The 27,358-nt window shown below is 37.4% G+C and overlaps 1 protein-coding gene across 1 annotated transcript in view; it reads right to left on the bottom strand.

The window, feature by feature from the left end:
• Nucleotides 1–2,415: 2,415 nt before the first annotated feature.
• The window catches only part of MYOM1 (myomesin 1), a gene marked incomplete at its 3' end in the record, with an annotated part of 128,597 nt that continues 103,654 nt past the window's right edge, over nucleotides 2,416–27,358 (bottom strand). Inside the window, exons 25-37 of the mRNA XM_084252679.1 lie at nucleotides 25,415–25,551; nucleotides 22,493–22,637; nucleotides 21,316–21,375; nucleotides 21,007–21,074; nucleotides 19,638–19,751; nucleotides 18,880–18,967; nucleotides 17,831–17,869; nucleotides 17,642–17,747; nucleotides 9,764–9,927; nucleotides 7,665–7,701; nucleotides 7,135–7,157; nucleotides 5,462–5,517; nucleotides 2,416–2,709 (exon numbers count right to left, since the gene is read on the bottom strand). Coding sequence (XP_084108805.1) covers nucleotides 2,416–2,709; nucleotides 5,462–5,517; nucleotides 7,135–7,157; nucleotides 7,665–7,701; nucleotides 9,764–9,927; nucleotides 17,642–17,747; nucleotides 17,831–17,869; nucleotides 18,880–18,967; nucleotides 19,638–19,751; nucleotides 21,007–21,074; nucleotides 21,316–21,375; nucleotides 22,493–22,637; nucleotides 25,415–25,551 — 1,331 coding nt within the window. The remainder of the gene's footprint in view (nucleotides 2,710–5,461; nucleotides 5,518–7,134; nucleotides 7,158–7,664; nucleotides 7,702–9,763; nucleotides 9,928–17,641; nucleotides 17,748–17,830; nucleotides 17,870–18,879; nucleotides 18,968–19,637; nucleotides 19,752–21,006; nucleotides 21,075–21,315; nucleotides 21,376–22,492; nucleotides 22,638–25,414; nucleotides 25,552–27,358) is intronic.

Here is a 27,358-nt window from a genome sequence, read left to right as displayed (position 1 = left end):
GCACTATGAAGATGGAAAGATTTTTGTTTTGTTTATTAAAACTTACTGTAAAAAAAAAATCAGAGTTCCCAGCAGTTTAATTCACACTCTCTCTTTTATTTGTTCCATGAATTCAATCTCAGCAATCATGTAGACATTATCCTTGGTTGATTTCTAGTCACCCATATTGCCTTGTCTTGCTGTCAGGGCTCTTTGTAGCCAATAGCTTTTGAAAGCAATAATTCCTTTTACTGCAGATCTTTCATAAAATCATAATTTTACCATAATTCCCCACCCCCCACATAAATCTCTTTCTGTCTCTCCATTTCAGAGGATGCAATCATCACCCCATTGCTCAAGCCTGCAGGAGAGCAGACAGTCCTAAGCAGCGTCATGCCCATTTTACCTCCAAATACCTCTCTCATCTCGGCCACCTCTATCACACACACACTGAAGGAGTCTCCTGCGTGTTCTAGTCCTGGTTAGGACTGGACTTCCTGAGACTGGAGGCATGGCATGTGCTCTCAGTAGCAGCGCTTACATCTATTCCTTGGTAGTGCATTTCACGGGATTGACATCAAAACCAAGAACACTGGTGAAAGCCAGCATTAGCTGGGGAAGCTTGCTTTGGGTACAAGGCTGGACAAGCAAATCTCTGGCAGAGGTACCTCAGGAAAGAGATGAAATTAAAAATGAGAGAAGCGTACTTCTTGATTGCCCATGGGTTTACCAGTCCTGTCACTTTCCATTCTTTGTTGATGTAAATTTCAATCTGATACCATTTGTTTTCTGTGACTAATTTAACATTTTGTTGCAGCACAGATCTTTTGGCAGTATCTTTTGGCTTCAGTATATCAGATAAAGTCTTTGTGTTGCCTCAATTTTTGAATAATATTTTCAGTAGGTGCAGAATCCTAGTTTGAGATTCTGCCTGAACACATCTCCCTCCTTTTTTTCCAACACTGGGAATTCTGCTGCTAGTTTTTATGAGAGGTGCATTTGGGGTTCTTTGCAGAGTTTTAGGAACCTATCCCTTGTACAGTTCCTTGAACAGATCTGCCCCTCCCCCCCCCTTTGACTCCTTTCTCCTCTTTGGCTCTTTGTAGGTGTCCAGTTTTCTTCTGGGCCCACTGATCCAGAGGACCCCTCTTGCTGAAGAAGGAGCACTTCAGAATGCTCAAGGTCTTCTGCAGAGTCCACTCAATCCTCAGCAGGTTCATCTACTTGCCATATCTGCTAGTGAGAGCATAGTGTCTTGCTCTTGCTTCATGTTTAATGTCATAGCAGTAACATGGGGCACTTGGTTGAACAAAGAATCAGCAGCAGTCAGAAAAAGAGGCAATCACTAGTCCCAAACTGCCAAGATGATGTGCAGATGCCCTTTCAAGCTGTATAAGGGAATCTGTTGTCTCATCCCTGATCCTTAGCAGGAGAAAGGAGGGGGGAATCTTTCACTCTTATTATTTTCCTCCATTGGTATGTGAGTGTGTGTGTGCTGGTTGGGGTGTAAAAGTGAGGAAGAAACAACATTCCTAAAGGCAGAATACTGTCTGTGAAAGCTCTGCAAGGAAGGACAGGTCTCAATGATGGCAGTGCTCTGAACTTTCTTCTTGGTTTGAGCCCTTAGTTGCCAGTTCTGGCACTAGACACCCCACATCATCTTATCCTTAACTGACATATATTCACTTACTTTGATTCCATTTTAACAGTGGAATCAAGTTGATTGTAGAGTAGGGTTCCAGCTGAACAGTGCCAGCAATTTCATACCTCTGAACATCAATCTACCTGGGACGACTTAGTTGACATGTTATGAAAGTACTAACTTAAACCAAAGGAATTTAAATCAGAAGATGTGACACAAGAAGTGATGAGAAAGAGACAGAAGAGGCCACCCAAATGAGAAGTCAAACAGAAGAAACATGGCTGGGGAAGAGGAGAGGTGTGTGAACTGTTTATTAATACTGAGAGGTTCCACATCACAAGACCACCAACAAAATGCACATCACTTTCAAAACAACATGAGACATACTGTTGGCTAAACAACTTGTCTCTGACTTGACAGGCTGCTGAAGTATAGTCGGAATCCATGGAGCTTACTGGCAAAAGCCTTGCCAAGTCCAAACTGTTCCACAACACATTCATCTGCACTCTGACCATCATCCCATGTCCCTCTAGCTCAGTTCTGGTCTTTTCCTTAAAATTGTTTCCTAATAGCTGTGCTAACAGTGGTTTTCTTAACACATAAATTGTAGATAAAGAAAAAAAATTAATATATCATTAGTTGGTACTCTTTTATATGAATCAATGATTTGACAATTTCCACCCCCCACTAAATGAGCACAAAACAGGGAGTAGGAAACATGAGGATTTCTTTACCCTTAGCCCAAACCATTTGCACACAAGACAACTCTTCACACACACTCCGGCACAATCCTCTCACTTGGGCATCGCGTTGCCTTTCTGGGGTTGTGAAGTGGCCTTCCTTGCTTCCTCCTCCGGGATGAACACGCTCACAGTGAAGTCGCTTGTCTCTGAGCCATACTTATTCTTCACAACCAGCCCGTATTTGCCAGAGTCGGAGGTACTCACGCCATTGATGGTGAAGTATGCGGTTTTGCCGGCCTCAAACCTGACGTTACAGTGGTCATCTGGGACCAGGGGCTTCTCGTTCTTCATCCAGGAGATCTCTGGAGTCGGGTCGCCCCACACATTGCAAGTGAGATTAAGTGCCTGCAAAACAGGTTTTGTGAAAACAAAGGACATAAGTCAGCTTTAACACGCAACTTCAAGAATCCTCCAGGAAGGTTGGCATGATCAGAGGAAGGATAAATATAAACCTCCTAGATCAGGCATAAATTGTTCTGTTTGCATGCCAATGGGGGTTACAGTTCAAAATCAAACATGAGTAGGTTTCTTTAGGCCCTTGGCTTTCTGGCATCAGAATATTTATCATGAAAGTCACATGAAGGAGATTGCTTTGAGGTCCCATCTCTACTCTTGTTTTTATAAACTCACAGATGCCTCTTGCTCTAATGTGGCATTTTGGACTCTTAGTAGAGAAATCTCATTGTCATAATTACCACCTGCTCACTTTTGCATCTCATCTGCTTGCAGAGCCCAGAAGCAGAAACCCAACAGTTGCTTCAGATAATGTGACGAATTTTCAAATTTTATCTTCCACCTTTTATTTTTTACCCAAATACCACCCGATCTGTCACACTTGCAAAGGTGCTCTACCAAGATGTATTCCTATTTCCTAACATTTTATTATGTTCCCAGCTGGATTGAAATCCCTAATTCTAAAAGAGCAATGCTTAGGCCTCTAACTTTATCTTTTTGTTGAAAAAAATTTTTAAAGATACTTGTAGATTCATAAACAGTTGCAAGAAATAATAGAGATCCTTATCTTTTCCCAGCTTCTCCCAGTTAACATCTTAAAAAACTATAGTCTAACATTGCAACTAGTACACTGACATTGACATGTCCATTTGATATTCTTTAACTTCCCCAGCCTCACCTGTGCTCATCTGGTCTAGTCTATATCTAGATTTGTGTATCCACCATCTCAGTAAATAAAAAGAATATTTCTTACCGCCCCCCGACCCAGGTATCACTCAACATGCCTTCTTGTAACCACCCCCCCCCACTTCCCACCTTCCACCCCACCCCCATTCCTAACTGCTGACTACCGCATATCTGTTTTCCAGTTCTAATTTTTTTTAATTTCAAAAACATATAAATAACATCACACAATCCATAACCTCTCAGGATTGCCTTTTTTATGTAGTATATTTCCTTGCAGATTCATCTAAGTTACTGCATTTCTCAACCATTTGTCTCAAAGGGAGAAGGAGGATGAGTAAATCAGGGGATGGAGGGGACAATGGCATAGATTTGGAGGATAGATTTGAACTTTTAGGGGTTAACTTAATGTAGTATATACACATGCTATTCTCAACGATGAACACCTAAAACAAATATAATATTATAAGCAATGCTACTTCAATAAAAAGAAGTTTGTCCCATGTAATGCTGGATGTACAGTCATGTGCAACATAACAACATTTCTGTCAAAAACGGACTGCTTGTACCATAATGCCCTTTTGAGAATTCAGAACAGCTCCATAGTAGAACAGCTATTCTTAAAGGTGTGTTGTGATATTTCGGAGGAGTTTTAATTTGCATTTCACAGATGGCCAATGATGTTGAATTAACTTCACATTTTAAATTCCATTTTTCCATTTTTCTTACTGAAATCTACATATTTTGAGGGGGAAAAGTAGGTCTCACAATATACAGAGGGAAGGATATCTTTCTAAATATCTCTTCTACAGCATGTTACATGATCATTTTTTGCCTTTTCTGTATGAGTGAGGGTAGCTTAAGAAATCTGATTTTTTCCATGATTAATTATTCTACAAATCCATTTCATCAAAAAAAGTATGTGTTGAGCTCTTGCCATTAAACTTATCCAAGGAGAGCAGGTGTGATTTTGGTAACTGTGATTACCTGTGTTAACTGTTAACAAAACCAAACTACCAAATACTTTAAGCATCATGGAAAATTATTATCCATACTTAATAGCTGATGTATAAGTAACCAAGTGTTTTACATACATTCTCTTTCCTAAGTCTTACTATGACACAGTTAAGTTGAATATTTTGAATCTCATTAAGTGAGGAAAATGGAAAACATAATTTAAAAACAAAAGCAAACATACACAGTTGAGCTTAAAGTCAACTGTGGTCATTATTTCCCACCCAGAAAGGAGAAACAGAGTCAAATGAAACTTGTCTTTGGCCAGAGCATTCCCATACATCTTGTTTTATCACCTTAGTTCCAACCACCTATTATATGTTTTTGTTTCCCTTTTAGAGGTAAGAAAAGATTTTGTTCCACTACAAATGCTCCTTCCTCATGACTGGGATATTAAACTTATCTTAATGAAACATAGGGATGAAGAAAGTGAATCCAAGTTAGAAACCGTACTCATGACTTTTCAGAGACTATGATGAAGTGAGGAAACCCCAGTTTAAAAACAAAAGAAAAAACTAAGTTTTTGACAGAAGCAGAATCTATCAAAATTCATGGAATAGCATATTTCCTTTCAAAGATGAGGTATTTAATAGGACAGCCATTTAAGTTGTTCCTTTCTTTAATTATATCTGTGACATAGTTTTCACTAAACACTTTCCACATCTTAAGATTTTAAAGGGTAACTCTGGAAAGATACTAAGTGGTTTAAATATGCCCACATCAGCAAACATGCATCCTCATGCTAGGCCTACAAAACATTAAGATGATTGAATAATAGGCAGCATTTTAAACCATGGCCTTGGCAATTCTCATGTCAATTATGAACAACCATGCCATAAAGTGAAGACGTTGGTAAGTATATCTTAAAAGAAGCAGCAAAGTCTGGGGCACTGAAACCCATTTCAAGTGGCAGAAGTGGGGAGAAAAGCACTTACTCTATGCTTACCTTGCCCTCCTGGATGGTGACGACGTCAGGGAGCCCACCCAACACCCGGGCACGATCTGTAAGCATAGACATTTGTGGTCAGTCACTAAAATGATGAGAGCCAAAGATCACATTTATCAACCACTTCAGGGACTAATTTTTCAATTGAGTTTTCTGCTTGTTACAGTTATATTATACCTGCCTTCAATATGCAAAATAAGAAAATAATCAATTGGTTTTGCATGTTAATCCTTCATACAGATATTTCATGCACTCAGGTGCCCATATCTCTACCTAAAACATCAGCTTGAGCTTGCTTTGTCATATCAAGACCTGCTCCCCTATTTTCATGATTATTTTCAGCCCTGGTGCTGCTGCAGTTCTGCTCAGGGTGGTAGAGCAGACCTCCATGAAGAGCCTCCAGGCCCAGCTTGACCACTTGCATGGGCTTCCCTATGAATAGGAAAATTTTCACAACCAGAGGCTCTGTGCCAGGGAGATCTGGAGGGCCATGCAGGTGTGGGTTTTCTTTGAGACCTTTCCTAGAGATCTTCCCTTTCTCATGTCTTGGTAGTTTGAATTAAGTATTCCAGGCCTTATAAAATTTTAAAAACACAAAACTAGAAGGGCTCTAAGTTCTCTTTCAACTCTAAGCTGCTGTGATCAGCAATCTCAGGAAAGATTTCAGGAACCAGAAGGGAGGTAGACTCTTTTGCCCACAGGAAATTTTAAGAGTCTGGAGAGGCCAACAACTACTGTGGACACTAGCTTTGCTTGTGAACAAGGAGTAAATGCTCCCTCCCATCCCATGGGCTCTGAGACGCTCCTAACCATGCCCCTGGCGCTGGTCTCTGCCCCGTTTACACTAGCTGTAGTCTCCAAACCGAGGTGGGATTGGGGGTGGGGAAACTGATGGCAGATGGCAGGGAAAGGGGAGGAGGAAGGTGGGAGGAAAGCAGTGCATGTCAAAGGTGAAAATCCCATCCTGAAACCTCTGAGTCATTTCCTTTGAGTTTAGATTGACTCTACAGTTTTAACCCTAAACAATTTTCAAAGTCAGCTTCCCACACTGAGAAGGAACCTGGATTATTGTGATGGATTAGCTCATGACCCCTGGGATCCTGTAAGACTCTGAGCTCTTCTAGGTCATTATATGTGACACAAACATTTGACAGAAGTTAGTAGCAAGCATAATTCTGGGTATATAGATATGAGAGTCAGATGCTTGTTCACTCAGGTGGTGTCCATTGAAACAAAAGGAGGCCTTATTGGCATCTTCTACTCTACAGGAGGTCTTGGGAATATGTGGGAAAACTTGTCAGGACACCAGTGTCAGTAACTTACCTAATGTGAAATTCACAAAGTTTCTTATTTTTTCTTTAATGTATATAAATTTTTCTGGTAACATTGTGCCTGCTGCAAGTGATTAATCACCTGTTGTGTGATATCTAGTCAGTACATTTCTCAAGATGTCTGAGTGGGAGCTCAAGGCAAGAGTTGGGTGAAATTCTTATAATGTGACTTGAGACCTTCCTTTCATATATATCCTTACTTAAGAGACTAAATAAAAACATGTAGAGCACTTAATATTAAAAAAAAAAGAAGGAAAGAAAGAACTTTTACTCTCCTCCAACTCTAAGCACAACAGCAAAATCAAATTTTGAAAGTATGCCCGGAGTGCAAGGTTTACTTACTTTTCTCAGCAATGGCAGCTTGTCTGTAGTTGAAAGAAACAAATAGACACACAAAGAAAGAAGAATTCTGTTTTAGTGCCTCTTTAAAGTAGCTAACACTGACTGCATTTCATTGCCTCAGAGACAATTTTGTTCCTCTATGAAGCAATGGAAAATGCTTTTACTGCAAAGGCCGAGATAAAAACCCTCTCTGGGGCTCCCTAGTGCCACAAGGGGTTAAGACGCAACCTATGAAGCTATGGGCAGCCATTGAAGCACGAGTTCGATCCCCGGCCAGCCAGGGAGAAACACACATGGTGCTGCAGACCTCTCCTGTCTCGCCCTCTGCTCCCCTCCACAGTATATTTTAGTCAGTCTGCCTGTTCTGCTCCCCATTCTGATGAATCCTCTCACCCCCACACCTCTGGCCTATACCACAGCTCTTATATGCATAAACAAACCTTTAAAAATTAAAAAAAAAAATAAAAGCCCCTCTCTGACCCACAGGTGAGGGAGCACACATAGGCAGTTGCTAGGAAAAAGGGACTTACTTTAATCTCTGGAATTCAGCAAAGGCTTCATCATATGCTTCAAGAAGGAAGAAAAAGAGAAGTTAGAATTTTCTTACACAGAATTGACAACATTAAGGGACTGATTAAAAAACCACAATATCAGGTCAACGTGACCAGCCCAGACACAGCTAGGCTGACTTGACTGAGACTGTGCCTGTGAGTTCACGTTACAACTTGATGGACCTAACAAGAGACGTAAATACTTTCTAGGTAGAAAATATGAAATAGTGAATTTGGAAGGTTTCAACTCAGTGAGAGACCTTTATCCCTTCTAATAGAAAGGCAAAGATTAGTTCCACCAAAGATAAAATGGGAACAAAGTTCTGTTTCAAGTAAAAGTTGGTTGTCTAATAAGCATCCAGCATCAGAAAAGCTTTTCTCTTAATTAGTCATACCACATGCCATAGCCTCTTAGCTAGACAGTTACATGTTATGTTGTCTGGCCCATTTATTTGTATGAAAGAGCAAGAGTTACTATAGTCACAGTTTGTGCCAGTGCTTGCCTGAAGCAATGTTTCTATGTCCTACTGGAGATGAGATTAGAGATAGACAAGGAAATAAGAGCTATAGAGTTCTAATTTCTTTCCCCTGAGCCTACAGAATTAAGCCACTTTGAAGACTTCAGCAAAAAGGCAGCTTTTAAAATCTTTCTCACCTTGTCTTTAAGCAACTTGGTGGTCTTAGGCTCACATTTTAAGTCTAGAAAATACTTACATAACACAAGTTTGCCAACTTTCTTTTACAAATGAGGAAAGTAAGCATAAATTAAGCTTAAAGTCTCTCAAGGTAGACCAGTTAGACCAAAGGAGACTCACGTTCCTTCACACTTCTTTTAGTCCAGGCCACACTGAGCTAGAGGTGGGCATGACAGAGATAATCTGTATTTGGTGGCAGCAAAAATACTGGTGAGAAAACCCAGAATATGAGAGAGGGAAATTAAATAAGCTTTGGTGGGCCAAAATGATTTTTAAAAAAGTTTAAATTTATCTACCACTTCTCTTTTTTTATTGTGTCCAAAGTGTTTTATGGACTGCAAAGTGTTTATCACTGCATGTGTGTGAGTCTCTTGGGGGTAGCCACTCTCCTTCCCTGCAGAGAGATCCTTTAACTAGTCTTTGCAGTCATGGTGGGTGAGTAGGGAGAGGGGTATGAGGGTCAGTGCAAAACAACTCAAGGTAGCTGCTTCTAAGTTAGGAATTTACTTTGTGATGATTAAAAAAATGAGGAGTTATGGCATACTTAGATTGTATTTTAATATATAAGAAGGGGGGGAAATCAAGCCACTGTCTCCTTTATAACTTCATACAGACTATTTTATTTCATTAGGAAATAATATATAAAGGAAGACTATGGTATTAGGAAAGGGAGAAATGGTGCCATGTTTTTTACTTTTTATTAATTTATGCATCTTTAACTTAAAGAATTTAGTAACTTTACATCATTATTGGTCTTAGATGGAAAGACATTGTCTGCATTGTTTATTATCTTGTATCCTCTTCTCCCCCAAACCCCTTATTGTCTCAGCAGATGAACAGGAATCTGAGGGTCATAGGGCGCAATTTTTCCAACTTCTTTCTATTCTCATTTGTCTTTGATTATTCAAATTTATTTTCCTCTAGTTTCTGAAGAAAGGGTATCCTTGCTTCCTCCCAAAGTTACCAAATTCCCTCTTCCCTTGATCTCAAACCTTTCATTCTTCAGGACTTTGGTTTCATCAATGATTCCCCTTCCCTCACATCTTCAGTCCTTCCAAATCAACTGACTTCGTGAAGTATTGGAACATGCTCAAATTTCAATCAACATAAAGTGATTCTTTTTCAATGTTTCTTCTTTCTCAAGTGATTGTAAATCCAGCTGCCTTTCTTTGTAAACATCTTGAAAAAGCAGTGCTTTCTCTCCGTTTACTGTCTCCTCTTTGTCACTGAATTATTGCTTTACCACCACAGCTGAGTTTAAGCAACTTTATCAAAGTCTCTCATTATCTTTCAAAGCCAAACGTCATGACCTCTTACTCCCCTTCAGGCTTTTTAAAAAGTCCACTCCACAGTTAAGTTCTATTGTGCAGAATATTCATTTACCTTGTCCAGAAAGATCCACTGTTTTCTGGTGTCCAGTTTTGCCATCAAAGAGCTCCATTACATATTTCCCTTTGTCATTTGGAGTGGGTTCATTGATCTGCAGCCAGAGCTGCTCCCCAGTGACCCCACACTTAACTCTGTCTGTGTATTTAATAGGAGTTCCGCTGTTGGAATCAAAGAAACTTTCATTAGTCTTTGCTTTCATCCAGAACTGACCTTTACTTTATCTCTTATGGAGGGTCTTACCATAAAGTTTTATAGACTTTCAAATAACATGAAATCCACATGTGTTATTCTGCTTCAGAGAAATCATGAACCCTGAAGCACAGACCTTGGACTTTAAGGCCTGGGGTCGAGGGTGTCAAAGGGTCTAACAGTCTGCATATTTAACTCCCAGTGGCAGTCTGGGATCACAGGCAGACAGCAACACCAATACTACTGTGGTATTAATTATATTTGGTTTTGCTTGGGTTTATTTGTAAGATTAAGGAAATCTTTAAAGTGAAAACACAGTGTACATATTGTGGTACTGCATATTTCATGCACTTGGTCTGTGTCTATAAATCAGATTTTATTAGCTAGTCAAAAACAGTTATGGAGGTTTATCTGTAGCTGACATCTATTGACATACGTGACTACAAAGCTATTTCACACAGATGGAAATGTGTGCTTAGAAGTAAGGCTAACAGTTAAATGAAAAGCAGAGTTGCTGCCAAGACAAACATCTGTCCCTGGATGTGAGTTTCTCAGTATTCCATGGAGGTAACAAGCAGATCCATGGGATGTATTCTTTTACAAGAGTATAAAAAGAAATAGACCCTTTGTTTTGTAATCTGACCACCTAGAATTGTTACTGTTACAGATAAACTAAGAAAAAGGTCAAGTAGATGTCTTTTCAGTGATAGTCAAAGGAACTTTATGAAGAGTTTATAAACATGTGAGAAAAGAGATAAACATAAACTATTACAACAATTGGCATAGAGAAAAGACTGGAAGGAAGTACCCCAAATGTTCCTACAGTGGCTAGGAAAATTGATATGATATAAATTTTCTAATTTGTAAAATGATATTATAACTGTATCTCCAAAACAAACATGCACTACATTTGCAGTTATAATAAACAAACTGAGGAAGTGAGAAAAGGCTGTCCCCACAGTCACAGGTAAGCTAAAACCCCTCACAAGCTAGGCCCCATGACTCTGGGATTTGGAGCCCAGAGGGGGACCCAGCCACCGCCAGGGCAGACCAAGGGTGTAGGGGAGCAAGGACCCAGATGCGCCATTTTTGAAACAGGGAATTTTGCCTCCGGACCTCACCAAAACTGTGTGGAACTGATAAAAGGCTGTCCCCATAGTCAGAGGTGAGCTAAATCCCCTCACAAGCCAAGCCAAGCCCCGCGACTCTGGGAGCTGGAACCCAGAGGAGGATCCAGCCACTGCTGGGGCAGACCGAGGGGGCAAGGGAGCACAGTCCCAGATGCACCACCTTTACAATAAGGAACTTCACCTCTGGACCTCACCAAAACTGTGTGGAACTGAGAAAGGGATGTCCCCACAGTCAGAGCTTCCGACATCCCAGAAGGAGCTCACCAAAGAGACAACTTTATCACCTCTGAAAACAGACATCAGAGAAAACACATATGTAGTGGGAGACTTTGACACACCACTATCAACAATGGATAGATCAACAAGACAAAAAATAACTAAGGACACTAAAGCTCTAAATAAGGATCTAGACCTCTTGGGCTTAACAGACATCTATAGAATACCACACCCAAAAAAATCTGAGTACACATTTTTCTCAAGCACACAGAGATCATTCTCCAGGATTGATCACATACTGGACACAAGACAAACATGAACAGATACACTAAGATTGAAATCATACCAACTACCTTCTCTGACCATGAAGGCATCAAACTAGAAATAAAACATAAAAAGAAGGCAAGGAATCCTCCTACCTCATGGAGATTGAAACCCACACTACTGGAAGACCACTGGACTAACGAGGAGATCACAGAAGATATTAAAAAAATACTTTGAGTTGAAAGACAAGGAGGACACCAATTTCCTAAATGTATGGGATGCAGCAAAAACAGTAATAGGAGGAAAATACATAGCAATACAGGCTCACATCAAGAAACAAGAAAGAACTCAAAGAAACAACCTAATCTCACATCTCAAAGAACTAGAAAAAGAACAAGAAAAAAAAAAACCCTAAAACCAGTAGAAGAAAGGAAATAATAAAAAATCAAAACAGAAATAAATGAAATAAAAACTAAAAAAAAATCCAAAAGATCAATGAAACCAAAAGTTGGTTCTTTAAAAAATAAATAAAATGGGGCCTCCCCGGTGGCGCAGGGGTTGAGCACTGGGTTGCGAAGCTGCCCGCAGCCTCTGCAGCGCCTGTTCGATCCCTGGCTGCTCCCCGGCCATGGCCACTGGAGGAGGGTCCCACATGGCACACAGACCTCTCCTGTCGCCCGCTGCTCCCCTCAGCAGTGTACTTCGGTCCTTCTGCCTGCTCTGCTCCCCACTCTGGCTCTGGTGAATTCTCTCACCCTCCCGCGCTTCTGACTGTACCCAGTGCTTGTATAAATAAATAAATAAATAAATCTTTAAAAAATTAAATAAATAAATAAAAAATAAAATGGACAAACCCCTAGCCAGACTCACAAAGGAAAAATCAGGAAAAACACAAATAAATAGGATCACAAATGAAAGAGGAAAAATCACAACAGACACAGCAGAGATCAAAAGAATAATCAGAAACTACCATGAACAGTTATATGCAAACAAACTCAACAATCTAGAAGAGATGGACAAATTTCTACAACTCTACAATCACCAAAAGCTAGATAAAGAAGACATAGAACACCTATGTGAAACTGAAATGGTAATCAAAACCCTCCCCCAAAACAAAAAAGCCCAGGACCAGATGGATTTACAAATGAATTCTACCAAACATTCAGAAACAAACTAGTGCCTATTCTTCACAAACTCTTTCGAAAAATTGAGAAGGAAGAGATAATACTAAATACATTCTATGAAGCCAACATTACACTAATACCAAAACCCAACAAAGACAACGCAAAAAAAGAAAACTACAGGCCAATCTCTCTGATGAACACTGATGCAAAAATCCTCAATAAAATTTTAGCTTGCAGAATCCAACAATGTATCCATAAGATAATTCACCACAAACAAGTAGGATTTATTTCAGGACACAAAGATGGTTCAACATCTGAAAATCAATCAGTGTAATCCAACACATCAACAAAAAGAAATACAAAAACCATATGATAATATTAATAGATGCTGAAAAAGCTTTCGACAAAGTACAACACCCATTTATGATAAAGGCTCTTGAAATTCTCGAGATACAAGGAACATACCCCAACATCATAAAAGCCATATATTACAAGCCCATGCCAATATCATTCTCAATGGTGAAAAGCTGAAAGCATTTCCATTAAGATCTGGAACAAGACAAGGATGTCCACTCTCACCACTGCTTTTCAATATAATACTGGAAGCCCTAGCCAGAGCAATAAGACAAGAGAACGATGTACAAGGAATCCAAATAGGGAGAAGGAAGAAGTCAAACTATCACTATTTGCAGATGACATGATAATATATAGAGAGAACCCCAAAAACTCCACAGAAAAACTAAACAAACTAATCAATCAATTTAGTAAAGTAGCAGAATACAAAATCAACACATAAAAATCAGTAGCCTTCCTATACACAAACAATAAATCTGAAGAAATCAAGAAAACCACCCCTTTTATTACTGAAACAAAAAAATCAAATACTTGGGAATAAACCCAGCAAAAGAAGTAAAGGACCTATACAAAGAAAACTACAAAACACTGTTAAAGGAAATAGAAGAAGACACAAAGAAACGGAAAGACATCCCTGCTCATGGATTGGAAGAATTAACATATCAAAATGGCCATCCTACCAAAAGCAATTTATAGATTCAATGCTATTCCAATCAAAATTTCAATGTCATTCTTCAAAGAAATAGAACAATTATTGATGTAATTCACATGGAGCCACCCAAAACCCCAAAGAGCCAAAGCTCTCCTGAAAAAAAAAAAAGAAGGGAATGGAGGTATCACACTCCCAGACTTCAAACTATACTACAAAGCCATAATCATCAAAACTGCATGGTATTGGAACAAGAACAGACACACAGACCAATGAAACCAAATAGAAAATGCAGAAATAAACCCACAGATTTATGGTCAACTAATCTTTGACAAAGGAGCAAAGAATATGCACTGGAGCAAAGAAAGTTTGCTCAATAAATGATGCTGGGAAAACTGTCGCTACGTGCAAAAGAATGAAGCTTGACAACTACCTCACACCATGCACAAAAACCAACTCAGAATGGATTAAAGAACTAGATATAAGACCTGAAACCATAAAACATATAGAAGGAAATATAGGCGAAACACTACATGACATACATCTCAGTAACATCTTTAAACACATGTCACCCAAAGCAGTGACAGCGAAGGCAAAGATAAGCAGCTGAGACTACATCAAATTAAAGAGCTTCTGGAAAATGAATAACTATAAGAAAGTGAAAATCAAAATCGACAAAAAACTATGAACCAGAGACAATTTTTGGGGGGTGGGGGGCGGAAGGGGAGGGATTGGGGTCAGAATGGGGGGCTTGCAATTGTATGGGGAATATAAAAATAAAATTTATTATAAAAAAAAGAGCTTCTGTACAGCAAAAGAGACAGTAACCAAAAAAAAGAGACATCCCACTGATTTGGAGAACATTTTTGCACACAACACTAATGATAAAGGATTGATGACAAAAATCTGCCAAGAACTGATGAGACTCAACAAAACAAAGTAAATAACCCAGTCAAAAAAAATGGGCAGAAGAGCTAAAAAGAAACTTCTCCAAGGAAGAAATGCAGATGGCCAACAGGCATATGAAAAAATGTTCAACATCACTTGTAATCAGGGAAATACAAATCAAAACTACCATGAGATACCATTTTATCCCAGTGAGAATGGCACATATTAAAAAAACTAGCAACAACAAATGTTGGCGAGGATGTGGAGAAAAAGGAAATCTCCTGCACTGCTGGTGGGAGTGCAGACTGGTCCAGCCACTATGGAGAGCTGTGTGGAGATTCCTCAGTCTGCTAAAGATGGAGCTTCCATATGATCCAGCAATTCCACTCCTAGTTATTTACCCAAAGGACACAGAAACATCAATTCAAAAGGGCACCTGCATCCCTGTGATTATTGCAGCACTATTTACAATGAGTGAGCTATGGAAACAACCCAGATGCCCAGGAGTAGATGACTGGATCAAGATGATATGGTATATATACACAATGGAATATTACTCAGCCATCAAAAAGATAAACTCATGCAATTTGCAGCAACATGGATGGAGCTGGAAGGGATCGTGCTCAGTGAAATAAGCCAGAAGGATAAAGAGAAATGCCGGATGGTCTCACCCATACCAGAACCTGAGAAAACCTAAATAAGGGACCAGGAAAAAAACTAATTATAATAAAGTTAAAATCAAAATCAACAAGCAAGTATAAACCAGGGACACACTACAGGGCGTGAAAAGGGAGTAGAATCAAAACAATGGTGGTGGGAACTGTATGGGGACTGTAACCAAGATGAAAATACATATATTGTGCAAAAATGATGTAAGAAATATATAAAATTTTAAAAATTGACTTAAAAATAAATTTTTAAAATGTTAAAAAAATAAACAAAATCAATTTAAAAAAACAGAAAAACAAAAATCTCCACCAAAAATCCTTCAATGTCCAAATAAATATTCAGTATTTTCTTATAAACTACATTCTATAAAAGACACTAAAAATTAAAATGCCATAAGATGTAGAGTGAAGGAATTCCTCTTTATCCAAAGACTTTAACCTCAGTAATATATTTACCTTAGAGTGTTAGAAAGACAGATAGTTTTGTGCTTTGCTGTAATAAATCCATTTTAATTCTTTAATCTCTGGCTAACACACAAGATAGTTCCTTACATTTGTAAAGCACTTGATGGTTTACAAAGACCATAGACTTCTTTCTCTTGTTGTATCCATCAGTGTTATGAGATAGAGTAGGTGTTATTACTCCTATTTTTATATGAGAGGAACCTGAGATTGAAAAAATTAAACTTGCTGAATATCCAAGGGAAGTCAGGAGTAAAATCAAAATTAAAACCCACTTCAAGTGTTTTCCCGATTATGCCACATACCTATATAGAGGCAGAGAAGTACTTCTTAATACCTGAATCTTTCTCAGGCACTGAATACACAAAACACTCATTAAGCTGATTAGATCAAGTAATGTAAGAAGTTTATTACTGGCTGATAATAGTTTCTTCAAAACTCAGTGTTCTAATCTTTTTTGAACAAGTAATTCTTTAGAGATGATGTAAAGCTTTTTGATTGATGATTCAATTAATTTATCTTCTCTTATTCTTCAAAAAAGATATATTACAATGTCTTAGATGTCACAGAGGAATTTCCTAGAATTTGATCTATTTTAACTTATAATTGCTTTCCTAAAATGTGTTCTGGAAGAAACAGAACAAAGAAATGAAACCCTAAGCATTGTACACTGGAATTTTACTTCTTTTTTTCTTTTAATATTCAGGAAATTAATAATGATGATGATGAAAACACTGTTCTATACAAAAGTAAAGTTGCTAAAAAAAAAAAAAAACAAAAGTAAAGTTGCTTCAAAGCAAACCACATATCACTGCTTTGTGAGATCCAGTTCTGGTTAACTGTTCGATTTAGGCTTTTAATGCAAAACATAGGGTTACTGCCAGGGTGCTGGCTCAGGCCTCCATCCACCACTTAGATGTGTGACCTCAGTCACCTCCCTGAATCTGAGCTTCCTCATCTCTAAGATACCTCTCATAGAGCTGTGAATATTAAATTAACTTATACATCTATATGGTGTCTAGGATAGGGAAAATACAAAAAAAAAACATCATTATCCACCTCTTTCTGATGATGTCACTGTGACCTACTGTCAGTGGGGCTGATAAAGAAAATGGGAATGAACTGAAGGTGACTATGCCCCATCAGATTTCTGTGACAAGCTGCTGCTGTGTTTCAGATCAGGAAATTTCAGGAAAGCACAGAGGGGAAGGACACTGTCAAGTGTGTAAATGGGAGTTAAGTTAGAGGCTCATTCTTGGATCCCCAGAGATGAACTTAAATGGAATCCCTCCACAACCTACATACAGGAAGCCTGGAATAGAACATGTATTTAGGTTCAATCCAGTGCAAAATACATATTCCCATATTCATCTTGAGATCTCCAAAGCTTGCCAACAGTGGACAAGAAACAAGCTAATTCCAAACTATCCCAATTTCTACAGATGACAGTAGCAACAAACGTGGGCATTTCTCTGCAGTAGACTTCTCTGGTGAATGGTCATTGATTCAAATAATGAGAAATGTGGTGTCTGTTGATACATACTGCCTCCGTTTCGTTTAGACTACAGCATGGGTTAGTTGTATATAGAAAAATAGTACAGGAATCTAGCTTTTGATGCCTGGCAAAGAAGAGAGTGTTTAAGCATGATTATTTGGAGGCAAAGCTCACATTATAGAGATGTCCACAAGTTGTGATTTTTCCCAGATCACAAAGACAAATGCTCTGTAGCCATCACTGGCCTTGCCAGGTAGGTGTTGATGGAAACCACTAACCTCACATTAAAGGAATAGTCTGGGCACTCTGTCTTTTTCTCATCAACACAGACCTGAGAGTAAGACTCCTTACCCGAGAGGAACAGAATGTTGTCTCCTCTCTTCCCTATATGGAGAGATACTTTCTACATAAGAAGGACATCCCATTTACTTACTTGTGGGACCAATTAACTTTCAGATCATCCAGGTAGTAAGTAACGAAAGAGTATAGTCGGATACCCTCGGCTGTGCTCTGGATCTTCAGGTCAGTAGCAGACAAAGCTGAAAGAAGAAAACGTATTTCAACATTTGTAGGCCCAACCAGGAGAGTAATGAAATACTGTTGTGAGAACATTTAAACTTACCTATTACTTTACATACTTCACTCATCAGTTCTTTAAAGGCTGTGAATAGAGATTTCATAGAGTTTTAGCATAAATATGCTCAATGTAAGGTCAAGTCAAAAACTTAGTTTCAAGTTCTTAAAAATATCCTGTCTGGTGAAGAGTTGACAAGTTGAATTTGTTGACTAATTCCTCTTTGAGGAAATAACTCAATTTTTATCCATTTTTAGAAGACCTCAGGTCTTATTTGGATATTTCCCCCTCAAGTTCTTTTTAACTTTCACCCTATTTACATTCTAGAAAAAGAGTCATGTGAGATTTCTAAGAAGGTTCTTGGCTTTCAGACTCCCTTTCTTCTTAAGTCCCAGGAAACCTTAGTTTACAGTAGAGGAAATTCTCTTATCTATGCCATCAGTTCACAATGAATTAACCATTTAGGTTCTTTGATATTATTCAGTCCAATGATAAACATATTCAGTCCAATGATAAACACATTTAGTCCTGATTTTTCCAAGAATAGGAAGGTGAAACCCAAGGTAGATTTCTGATATTTGTTGGCAATACTGCTAAAGATATTGTTCAGGAGCAAGAGTGGAAGTTTGGTGGTGGGAGGTATCACACGTAGGATTCAATATCATGATATGTCCATCCTGAGTAGTCTCTGAAAACTGGAAATTACTTTCTTGCTTTGTTAGTAGAGAGATTTTGAATTTCACATACAAATCTTTCTCACCACCTCTTAAAGGACTATTTTGTGACTCTACTTTTCACAGTTGCTTTTGATTCTGGAGCATTTTTATAGAATTGAAATAAAAATGATGATTTAAATTGGAAACAGACCCCTAGTGAATTATAAATTCTCTGATTATCAAAAATATACTTTTAATTTCTAGGAAGATTAAAAGTAAAGTATTTTTGAATAAAACAATAGGTCTCTCTACAGGAATTTTAATTAAAACAAAGTTTGTGGACAAAAAAATCAGCAGCACATTGTCACTTCAGCCCCAAACATAATTCTGGTAACCTATATATAGAACAGACAAAATAAACCACAGTAGTTGGTGACTGACCTTCATCCTCAAGCTTCAATCTGCTCTTATCTTTTCCTCGGTCATCTTTGAGGATAACTTCATAAATCCCAGCATCTTTCTTGGAAAACTAAGGGGAATAGATATGCCACATTGCAGCTGGTAGCCTCAGAGTATATGGTATTTGCATTTTTAAGGCCCTGTGATTTATGGCAGTGCCATCAAAACACACACTAAACAAGCACCTAGCTGTGTGAACAAAGAACCATTCACAGATGATCCTGTCCGTCAGAACTTGATCAGCTGGTAGTTTTGATTTCTTGCTCTAAGGCTGTTGCTGATTTGAGACTGAAAAGTTCAAAATCTTTATTTTTCCTGCCTTTATATTAAAAACTTATCATCACAGATAAATGCAGATAAACACCTATGAATACTATGTCTGATTGTCTCTTTACTTTTAGAGAACAAATTATAGTGGGGCTTAAGAGCAAAAGAAAAAGGAGCCACTTAACTGCCTGGCCACTCATTCATTATGAAAAACTAGTAGCTCTGAAACAGTTGTGGTGTCCAAGCAATTTTACTCGGACATTTGACAAATCCATGTATATCACAAGGAGAGAGAAGATTTTGTGTGTCTGCACTTGCTTTTTAGGTGACATGAAGGCAGGAATCTTTAGAACAGTTAGAAGTAAGTTCTTACAAATTATTGGGACAAAAGAACATGGAATTTAGCCTTTGTGCTTTGGAAGAATGTAGGGTATAGAACTAATGTATTACATTTCACATTTATAGGCACCTACCTCTGTTATAAGCAGGGTGCATATTCCATCCTTAAAGTCATGCTTTTCATCTACTGATATCTCCCTTTCATCTTTGTACCACAAAATGTGCGTCTCTTTTTTGATATTTGCCACCTGGAAGAAAAACCATAATTATCATTCTCAAAATAGGGAACACTACCCTTATGAATATAGCATTGGACAGAAGAAAAAGTACTGACTTCCCAGTCAGGGGATAAAGATTGATAAAAGAATCTTCAAAAGTTATTTTAATTGATAAAGAGTTTAGAATAAGGTAGACAAAAATGAATAAACCTAAATCAGTAACAACTCTATTTCCAGCAGAAAAAAAATTGACTTTAAAATTATATGAAAGACAAGAAAAGAATAGATAAATATATACTAACATACAGACTTAAATAAAAATAAAAATCTGAAAGCCAAGGGAAGGCAAATCCCATCAGTCTAAATTATAATCTATATCACATAAAAATGGCTTTATCAAAGGAACAGGAAAGGAACACTTAATGACAACAGAATGAATAAGTGCAAATATCTAAAAATTTAAAAAAATGAAGCTCACAAATACATGTAGAGGGGAAATATTTTTTAATTGTTTTAAATTTTTTTTCTGGTTTTGTCAACATGTAATTGGCTATAACATTGTATATGTTTAAGGACTATACAATGTTTAAGGTATATAACAATTATTCAGCATCTGCATACATTGTGAAAAGATGATCAAAATGAGGTTTATTTCCATCACCTATTATTTAATAAATTAGTTGCTTAGCAATTTTGAGGAAACTCATTTATTTATGTTTAAAATGTATTTATTGCTATCAAAGTACCAATTTTTCACATCCTTGTCAGTGTTTTGACCATACAGGATCCCCCTCCTCAGGTGAAGTCACTATAGCACTCCCACAACTAGAGTACCCATGGACCACCACCAAAGTCCATTGTGTTCTCTCTACTGCCATCCTCACCTCTCTCCCACTCCTCTGAAAGCCAGTATCTATGATCAGCTTTCAAGGATTGATTTTAAAGTTTGACTTTGTCTGACCCTTTGTCTGGTTTTTCTATATTCCACTTATAAGTGACACCATCTGGTACTTTTCTTTCTAAAAAAAAAATTCTTACTGAAAAAAATAAACCTTATTAACTAAGTCTTAGTTAATGAATAGGAACAATCATCTTGCCATCCCATATTTTTATGTTGTTTTAAGTTTTTCTTACCATCTACTAAACACAGTAACATTCACTAGTAGGGATGTGTCACTTATAATTTTGGTTCAAATGGACCTGAAAAATTGATCTTCCTCTTCTCCTCATTCTATTTCATCTTTATTTCCTTGTATCATATATTAAAAATTTATCTACTTCTTACCTTGCATTTCAATAGTACATTACATTCACTAGTCACTTCCCAGCTCAGATACTCAGCAAAATGTGGACCTACAAAATTTCAATGCCATCAGCAATCATTATTAATTACAAGTGCAAAATCAAAGTTCATTCTTAAATTCTAAAATGATTTATGATTGAAGTGAAATTTTAAAAGTTCAAGACTTAGTTTTAAGTATTTTTAAAAAATACACATTAGTAATACATATTTTAAAAAATGTATCAAGTATTAACATAAATCTTAATATTCATTTTAATTGAAGTTTTTCTTTTTATCTCTGTCTATTTTTACCTTGTTTTCTGATCCATTCTTGCCGCTGGAATTCAGCTTCTTTCTGGAGCTTTTGATAAACTAGATATTGAAAAATAAGGAAGTATGAAATTGAGCTGAGTGGTATAAATATACATACCAGTCACTCTGCTGAGGGATTTATAATTATTATTATAACACTAATACATCATGACTTCCCTACTCATTTCCTGTTTATTTATGTATTTATTTATTTTTTTTTTACATCATTTTTCATTTTTGCATGATGCATGCATTTTCATCTTGTTTATAGTCCCCACACAATTTCCACTCCCCTTATTTTGACCCTAATTTCCCCTCCCCCACCCCACAGTGTGTCTCTGGTTTATAGTTGCTTGTTCATTTTGATTTTTACTTTGTTATAATTTGTCTTTTTCTTGGTCCCTTATTTAGGTTTTCTAAATTCCTGCTATGAGTGAAATCATCCAGTATTTTTCTTTGATTTCCAGTTTTTAAATGAAGAAACAGGCCTAGAAAGTTTAAATAACTTACAAAGTTCATGAAGGTAGGAAATAGTGAAACAGTATTGGGTATTGAATATAGAAATAAGGCTAGACTTATTACTGTTTTGTTAAATGCCACAGTTTAAATCTTGGTAGCTTTTACTTTGGTTTATGACAACTGACTTATTATAATCTAGTTATAATGTATAATTAATAGATTGGGCACACACTACTTTTGCATCCTTTTTTCTTAATTTAAGTAATTCAAAGTAATTTAATCCTCAAAGATAATATCATAGTTTGTTATCTCAGAATCAAACTAACATATGTACGAGGTATATTTATTAAATATATTTAATATATATATCTCAGAAACAAACTATGATGTTATACACACAGACACACACACACACACAGAGTCTTGGTTGTACTGCAACCTTCACTGGAGAATTTTAATAATGAATGCTTATTTACAAATGATATGTAAGTGTGGTCTTGCCTATGGACCAGAGATAAATTTGGTGTCCTTTAAAATTAACTTTCATTTCTATGAAATACTACTATGGAAAGTGTTAATTGAAAGTTACATTTCAAACATTGGAATCCAATCAAGAAACAATTTGCACTATTTTTCATGTGATCCCTTTTGTACCATGAGTATTTTGCCTTAAAGGGAATAGCAAAATCATCCAGTTAATGTACTGTAGGATTCTTACCATCTCCAAGGAGAACAAGAGTAGAATGGCCAGTTGCTTTGCCATCTTGAATCTGGAACGTATATGATCCCTCATCCTCATCCTGGAGCTTTTCCATAAACATTTCAATTATACCAGTGTTTCGGTCAATATGCATCTTATATTTCTTTAAAGTGAAAAAGAAAAGAGAAATCAATAAGATGGATACTTTATTCCGAAGACAATAAGCTGAATGACATAAAAACAAACTTTACAGAGTCATCATTATAGTAAGATTTCTTGTTAATATATTTTTAAAATGTTTCAAACTCATGTCAAGGAAAAGGAAAATAGTATGCGAAATGTGTGACCTTGACCAAAATTGATTACACTTTAGCCTAACACTTAAGTTTAAAAATATAAAATTGGGTCACCCTGGTTGCCTAGGGGTTAAGTCTCAGCGCTATCACCTCTACTGCCTGAGATCGATCTCTGGCCAGTGAGCTAACCCACATGACACAGCAGACCTCTCCTGTCTCACCTGCTGCTCCCCTTAGCTGTGTATTTCAGTAGATCCACCTGTTCGGCTCCCCACTTTGTCTCTGACTCTGTCACTACCCCTCACCCTTCTGGCCTATACCCCAATTCTTCTATGCAAAAATAAATAAAAAACTTTAAAAAATATATAAAATTTTGTTAGCCAAGTCATAAAATGTAATCAAAAGACTTTGAAATTTCTATTTTACCTTTCAGATTACATTAATTTTAGTTATACAAATAATATAAATCTAAATTCTATGGGGTATTCCTGAGGGGGTGGGGGAAGCAAATATTGTTTAAAAATGAAAAATGTTGTAAAAAATAAAAAAAGATAAAACAAGAACAATGATGTAAAAATTAAAAAATTTTAAAAAAGAATAATATAAATCTACAGATCTCAAGAGGAAAGTGTTAGTCTCATTCTTTGCTATATCCCTGGCATTTAGCACATGCATGGCACAAAGCCGTCAATAAATATCTGATGAAATAATACATGAATAAAAAAAAAATCCAAATGCTTCCACAGCATTTGAAATCCATTTGCTCCTAATGAATTGCAACTTCCCTATTAAACTTTTTTAACATATTGCTTTTTTTTTTTTCTTCAGTGTAAAGTTATATCTTCATCCCTGGGGAGACAAGCACAAGTTCCATAACAGACTGATGAATGTTTCCTACAAAATATCACAGGATGAAGGCTTAGACCTGCGATCAACTCTATGGTACAATTCATGCCCCGGAGCAACTCTTGCAGGAAGCTAGTCTTCGGCAGAGACCACATTTTTATTTAGTTTTCTCCTACCCTAACTTATTTCCTTTAACCTCCAAAAAATCATTTGAAAGAGGAACTTTATTTCAAACTCTCCTTCCAGGGAAATTGATCTAAGACAGTAACATCCATCTAATGAAATATGGTTAGAACCAACTTCAACGACATTGACGAGCTCTTCAAGCTCACTGTGTATGTGCACACAGAGTATGTACACCTACCTGAGTAAATGCATAAAAGGGACATGTCTACACACATTCAATGGCTGTGGTGGGAGAGGGATGCCCACAGTACTTTTCCTTCCTTTGCACAGGTCAGGTGGTCACAGCTATTGTGACAACATTTTTGAAAATTGAAGGAGATGACCACAATGGACCCACATGTGGCTTGCTCTGGTTCTACACACAGTTACTTTATGGGCTGAAAAGGAGTACACTGCACCATTTCATGTTGTTTGTGTTACCCATTCTCCCCCTTCCTAATGAATCCTCAAATGTTTTAAGTACATATCTTGATAAAAGGAAAAACAGGTTGTTAATAATGGCCACAAACCAGGCCTACTTGGTGGTGCAGGGGGTTGAGCACAGCACTGTGAAATTATCCGCAGCCTCTGCAACACAAGTTTGATCCCAAGCCGGCCAGGGAGGTACCCACATGGCGCAGCAGACCTCTCCTGTCTTATCTGCTGCTCCCCTCAGCAATGTATTTCAGTCAGTCTCCTGTTCTGTTCCCCACTCTGTCTCTGGTGAATCCTCTCACCCCCCACAACTCTGGCCTGTACCCCAGTTCTTATATGCATAAATAAATCTTTAAAAAAATAATGGCCACAAACCATAACTTTTTCCCATCCTTCAGACACCCATTTTTATACCCATGATGGCATAGGTGAGAACCAGAGACCCTAAACCCAAGTTTGTGGGGACCACTGGGCACTTGCCCAACCAATCCTCAACCTATTGATGTGTGGAGAGGACAAGACTCAAGTGTTGTAACTCTATAAAAACCACTCTTGCATTAAAAGTAAATAGTTGATATAGATAAGGATATTAATATAGATATAGACACTCACCTATGTAAATAAGACACTAACAGACTTACACACACAGTATGAAAAAGAGACCAAAAGGCATAAACCAATACGTATATTGAAAAGTTGTAAGAATTTGTCATTTGTCCTTTCTGAGTCTTTAAAGTCTGTTACAAAAAGGATGTATTGAATTTTAACCAGAAAAGCAAAGAGATATTTTTCCTTCATTTTTTTCTTGAGCCATTGGAACAACAGAGGCCATTTCCTCCACAGAAGAATAAGGTTCCCTCTGGGGTTTCTGATGTGAACATGTGAATCCAGGTAAGTATTTTGGCGCCTTCTCAAGAGTTTCCTGATTTGCCTGAGATAGTTTGGGTTTGTGGCTTTTGCTTTATTATAACTACCCTGGAAAAATTATTACTTGCACCATTTTTCATTCTCAAAAGTTTCAGTTTGAATAACATGAATAATCAATCTATACTTCCCTGTATTGTTTTATATGTGAAATGATTTATACTTCTTCACCCCATGCCCAGTGATTTTCAAAACAATTTATTTGAATTTAGTAGCACTTTTCCTTTGTATTTGACAATGACATGTTTAAAAATATAAAAAGCATAAAACCTACCGGTCCTTCAAAGATTTCCTTATCATTAAATATGTAGCTGACTTTGGCATTGCTAGACAGCTTCTCAGCCTGCATCCAAAACCGAACCTGGCCTTTCTCCAAAATTTCAACAGCCAACTCTGATTTAACTGGGACAGCTATGCATAAAGATAAAAATGGAAATTACATTAGTAATCAATTGTTTTGAGACAGATTTTTCCAATAAATGAAAAAATAATCAATGAAAATAGCCAGTAACATCTTGCTTCTTGCAAAGCCTGGAGGCTGCAAGATAACACTGTAGGGAAATCATGATACTGAGGGACAGAAAACCCAAGTTCTAATCTTGACTGTCACTTTGGACAAGCCATCTACTTTCTCTGAGTCATAGATGTCTCAACTATAAAAATGTGGAAGATGAACTTACCTTCAGGGGTATTTCCAGCCAACTATATGACTCTACTGTGGCTCTGGTTAGGTTTATTTTGGGACAATAACAAAGTGTGATGAAAGACTCTAGAGCCGAGTCCAAGTTCTGCTACTAACAAACTGTCATATGAAGCCGGGCACTGCTTCTCTGGTCTACATTTGACTCATCTGTGAATGACTGGAATTGAACTGAAAGCTTTAAGCATTTGCCTCACTTTGGAGGTTCCAAAACATTTTTCAAAATCAATTTAAAAAATAATTAATTTTGATACATACACAAAAAATGAACATGCTTGTTATTTAAACTTTATCATCTTATTGGTATTCCTACCAGTTCATTTAAGTTCTTAGACTAAGCAAAAATTTCCAGAAGCAAATAATCAAGTCACAATAGAGAAACTATATTAAAACTTAACATGGCTTGTTCTGATTTACAATTTTATTGCTTTATCATTTGAGGTCGGGTGAAATTTAAAAATTTGACTGATACCTCTAAAAGCCAGTTTCTAAATTTGTCATAACTTAAAAATATTCTCTACAAAGGCTCCTCCAACTATACTATGCCTATATATCAGATGGCTCTACCGACATACTTTGTAGAAATGCATAGTTGTTTCTCAATATTTGCTAGTCCTTTCCTTAGTGGAAATCATCACTCTTTGCTTTCACTAGACTCTTAAACCTATCTCAGAATTTTAGGATAAGCTGCACATTAAATCACAGGCTTCCCAAACTTGCACCAAATATTCCTATTACCTCTTTACATATACCTTAAAGCTACCCTTTTCAAGCTCTAAAGAATGCCTTCATTGGCACTATTCTATGTCCACTGTAGACCTCTGCTATAGAGTCATCCTAATGCAAAATTGAAAGGATACTAAGGCGTCATCTCCTGAGGGATGTCCCATGTGGGTGGAGGATGGGCTTAGATGTCACACCATCTCTGAACAATGATCTCTTCCTTAAATCTCATGTTGCTAACTTGCTAACAAGGATATTATCTGCCTTACACCACTACCAAGAAAAGTAAATATAGTACCAGAATACACTAAAGCACTATGATTAATGACCAGTGCTCAAGAAAGGTTAATTCTCTTCTTCTTTTGATTTTACTGATGACAAAGCTGTGCCCTAATCTCCAGGAAATGGACTCAGTAACGTATTTGGGTAGCAGAGCTGCATCCAGAGTTGTGTTCCTTTTGGTCCTGTCTGTCTGAAGGACATTAATGGTTTTCCAAAGTGAACATTTTTTTAATAAAGCAGTTCATGGCCAAATCCCAGAGTGGCAACAGCAGAGGCTAAGCTTTCTTCCTATAGGCGGACATTCCTGCTTGCTACAAGTAAGTCATGAAGAGAGCTGAAAGTAGAATCTATTCTACTTGAGATCTCATTCTGAGAAATCTAATACATGAATGATTTAGTTATCTAAGAGGCCCAGAGTAATGCCACTCATGCTGGGGCACGCCCCCATTTCCATTAATGTTCACTGTCCTCCCTGAGTAATAGGAATGTCTTGGGTACCATGACCACCAGCAG

Source organism: Talpa europaea (genome assembly GCF_964194135.1).
Source record: "Talpa europaea genome assembly, chromosome: 13".
Taxonomy (NCBI): domain Eukaryota; kingdom Metazoa; phylum Chordata; class Mammalia; order Eulipotyphla; family Talpidae; genus Talpa; species Talpa europaea.
This window is presented reverse-complemented; position numbering and strand designations above follow the sequence as displayed.